The sequence below is a fragment of the Ctenopharyngodon idella genome, chromosome 18 (assembly GCF_019924925.1).
Source record: "Ctenopharyngodon idella isolate HZGC_01 chromosome 18, HZGC01, whole genome shotgun sequence".
Taxonomy (NCBI): domain Eukaryota; kingdom Metazoa; phylum Chordata; class Actinopteri; order Cypriniformes; family Xenocyprididae; genus Ctenopharyngodon; species Ctenopharyngodon idella.
In genome coordinates, this window is record NC_067237.1 from 14,669,258 (window position 1) to 14,673,163 (window position 3,906).

A 3,906-nucleotide genomic window follows, 5' to 3' on the forward strand; every position below is an offset into this window, starting at 1 on the left:
TATTGTTCTATTTATCTCTCTATCTATCTATCTATTTATCTATCTATCTATCTATCTCTCTATCTATCTATCTATGTATCTATCTATCTATGTATCTCTCTATCCATCCATCCACCTATCCATCATTCCATCCCCCTATCACTCACTTATCTATCTATCTATCTATCTATCTATCTATCTATCTATCTATCTATCTATCTATCTATCAGTTTATCTCTCTATGTATCTATCCATCATCCATCCATCTATCTATCCATTTATTGTTCTATCCGTCTGTCCGTCTATCTATCTATTGTTGTATTTATCTCTCTTTCTATCTATCTATCCATCCATCCACCCATCTGTCTATCTATCCATCTATTGTTCTATCTATCTATCTATTGTTCTATCTATCTATCTATCTATCTATCCACCTATCCATCATTCCATCCATCCATCCATCCATCCATCCATCCATCCTATTGTTCTATTTATCTCTCTATCTATCCATCCATCCATCCTTCCCTCTAACCAGCTATGCATCCATCCATCCATCCATCCATCCACCTATCATCTATCTATCTATCTATCTATCTATCTATCTATCTATCTATCTATCTATCTATCAGTTTATCTCTCTATGTATCTATCCATCATCCATCCATCTATCTATCTATCCATTTATTGTTCTATCCGTCTGTCCGTCTATCTATCTATTGTTCTATTTATCTCTCTTTCTATCTATCTATCCATCCATCCACCCATCTGTCTATCTACCTATCTATCCATCTATTGTTCTATCTATCTATTGTTCTATTTATCTCTCTCTATCTATCTATCTATCCATCCATCCACCTATCCATCATTCCATCCATCCATCCATCCATCCGTCCATCCTATTGTTCTATTTATCTCTCTATCTATCTATCCATCCATCCACCTATCCATCATTCCTTCCCTCTAACCATCTATCTATCCATCCATCCATCCATCCTTCCCTCTAACCATCTATCCATCCATCCATCCACCTATCTATCTATCTATCTATCTATCTATCTATCTATCTATCTATCCATCCACCTATCCATCCACCTATCCATCATTCCATCCATCCATCCATCATCTGTCCGTCCATCCTATTGTTCTATTTATCTCTCTATCTATCCATCCATCCATCCGAGTTTCACGAGTTTCACTGATAAATCATTTAAAAACACTGCAATATTGCATAAAAAAAGAATTGTCCAGTCTTCAAATTCATCCCACAAATCAAAGTCTGCAGACTGAGGTCTGGTCCTGCTGTCAGGTCTTTTTCCATGAGACCGTCTTCCACTCAATCGAGGCATATGCCAGCTGTCTTATTCAGGAAATATCGGCTTAATCGGATTAATGCGATTAAATGATGCATATGTAATTGGAATGTGACCAAACCCTGGTTATTACCGGAACGCTCTTGTAAGTGTGGTCAGTGAGAGGTGAGGAGGTCAGAGAGACTTGGGCCATTGTGACCGAGATCCATTAGTGTGCCTGACCTTCACATGTAAACAACATCACCCCACCCACCGCGCCTGGGAGACGGCAGACCGCCAAAATCACACAACGATCCTGAACACTGCCAATCTATTCATTTACAGGACGAAAGCAAAAACAACATGTATACTGAACCCCCCGCCCTCCACCGCAGTACAGTCATGCAGATAGTGCGCGTGTGTGTTTACTTGTGCTTTTCACACCAAAGAGGAAGTGGATGAAGACTTACGAACGATGCACTGGTTCCCTCCGGTCAAGGTCTTCCATCCGGGACAGCAGTACGCATGGTGACGGGATCCACACACATTCGGCCTGCGGGAGGAGTTCGGCAAATAAACAATATTTTCTGAGGAAAATTCCAATTTTATTTGTCACACACGTCCCTTTATTTTAGGCATTTTTAACTACTATGTACTTCCCTCAAAAACAAAAATTATGCATCAAATGATTTATTTAAATCTTAGCAGTTCCATAGTAGTTAGAGAGACTTAATATAAAGTGGGACGCTTTGCACATAGAATAAAATTAACACGGGAATAATATGGTTTTTTTTTTTGTCTTAAAATTGAATGCTTGATATTTTAATCTTGATCAATGTATGTGATTATTGTTTTTTATTAGGATCTCTGTACGTAGAATAAGACCAACAAGAATTAAAAATAAAAAAATATATAAAGAAAAGAGCATAAATAGAAAATACAAGAATAAATTAATCTAAATAGATTAATTTAATTTAATTCCTATGATCTATTTAGTTATACACTCTAAAAAATGCTATGGTTAAAAAAACCCAAGTTGGGTTGAAAATGGACAAACCCAGTGATTGGGTTGTTTTGACCAACATGCTGGGTAGTTTTATTTAACTCAACTATTGTTTAAAAATTACAGTATTGCTCACTTAAAATTAACCCAAAATATGTTGGAAATTAACATTTATTATTATGTTTAATAAATAAACATTTATTAAAAGTTTAATGAATTAATGAATAAATTGCTTATTAATAAATGTTCTCCTTTTGATTATTATTGTTGCCTCTAGTAATTATGTGTCTGATTTTTAATTTCCAACATATTTTGGGTTCATTTTAAGCCAGACATATAGTAATTTTTAAACAATAGTTTATGCACTTATTCTTTCCCATAGTTTGATATTTTCATCTATGTAATTATTGTGTTTTATTAGGCTCATCAAAATGATCACGAACACAGAATTTGAGATGTTTACAAAACAAACAATCAACAAAATTATGAAAACAGCACTTTCTTGCACTGTTTATGAAACCAAAGCGGTTATTAATGTTATTATGACACTAGTTAACGCATAATTAAGTGCGGTAAACAGAGTTCCCACAGCCTTTAAAACTCGTTAACTGCTGCTAATGACAGTTTTACTATGGTGTTTGGAGTAAATGTTGTGATGGAGTGACTCGTTACCCCTTCAGCACGTCTTGCCCGCCGCCTCGCCGTTTCGATCGGCTCGCTCTCGGCTGCTCCGTGTCAGGCGTCTGCGCAGCTCTGTCTGCGCCTGCGTCGAGCGTCTGCGCAGATACACACAGCGACACGAGCGCTGAGAGTCCCGCCGCGAGCACGAGCAGCCGCCTCATTCTGCGCTCGCTCCCGCTGCACGACCAGCAACTCGCATTAATATCAAAACTGATAAAACACATTATTACGAACAAAAGAAGAGCTGTGTGTGTGTTTGTTAGTTATACGTGTTTGTGGAAAGTAAACAAGAATACGACAACAGAGAAACTAAAGAAGCAAAACTGAGGGAAAGAAAGTTTCTGTACCTCCAGTAGATGATGAAGAAGATGAAGATGAAGTTTCCTCCAGTAAGTGTGCAAAAATAAAGACTTTAAAGTGCCTGATAAAAGTTGTCAGGGTGAGAAAAAGAGAGTGAAGGCGACGCAGAGATGCAACACAAAGCGCAGCAGGATGAGTGTGTGCGCTGCGGCTGCGTTACTGCATCAGCGCTCATTCTGCTGCGCCACTCAAACCTCGTCCAGCCGCAGCTGAAAACACTCGCTCCCCTCTGATCTCGCGAGAACATGCGCGATTTGAGTGAGGCGGGCATGACGAGTCTCATTTATGCCGTTAAAGACGCTTTTACATGGAAGCTCAAAAACTGTATGACATTTTGTAAGATTTTCGACTTTTTATGCCATGAATATTACTTTTTTCAGTCAGAATTTCGACAATTTCAACTTAGTATGTCATAATTCCGACTTTTTATATCGAATTTTATTCACAATATCGATTTAGTATGTCATGATTTCGATGTCATAAGACTTTTTAAGTCAGAATTTCGACTTTTTCGTATAATTACGGCTTTTAAGTAAGAATTTTGACTTAGTATGATCATAATTACGACTTTTTATATCGAATTTCAGTCACAAC

General features: G+C 37.6%; 1 protein-coding gene across 4 annotated transcripts in view; it reads right to left on the bottom strand.

The window, feature by feature from the left end:
- fbn1 (fibrillin 1) overlaps positions 1-3,550 on the bottom strand; it is a 63,843-nt gene extending 60,293 nt beyond the window's left edge. The window contains exons 1-3 of one of the 4 annotated variants that reach the window (XM_051870135.1): positions 3,300-3,530; positions 2,944-3,129; positions 1,739-1,821 (exon numbers count right to left, since the gene is read on the bottom strand). In XM_051870135.1, the coding sequence (XP_051726095.1) occupies positions 1,739-1,821; positions 2,944-3,113 (253 nt within the window). In that variant the 5' untranslated portion in view covers positions 3,114-3,129; positions 3,300-3,530. Of the gene's footprint in view, positions 1-1,738; positions 1,822-2,943; positions 3,130-3,299 lie in introns of all 4 variants that reach the window. The other 3 variants (XM_051870134.1, XM_051870136.1, XM_051870137.1) reach the window with 3 other exon arrangements.
- Between the last annotated feature and the right edge of the window lie 356 nt (positions 3,551-3,906).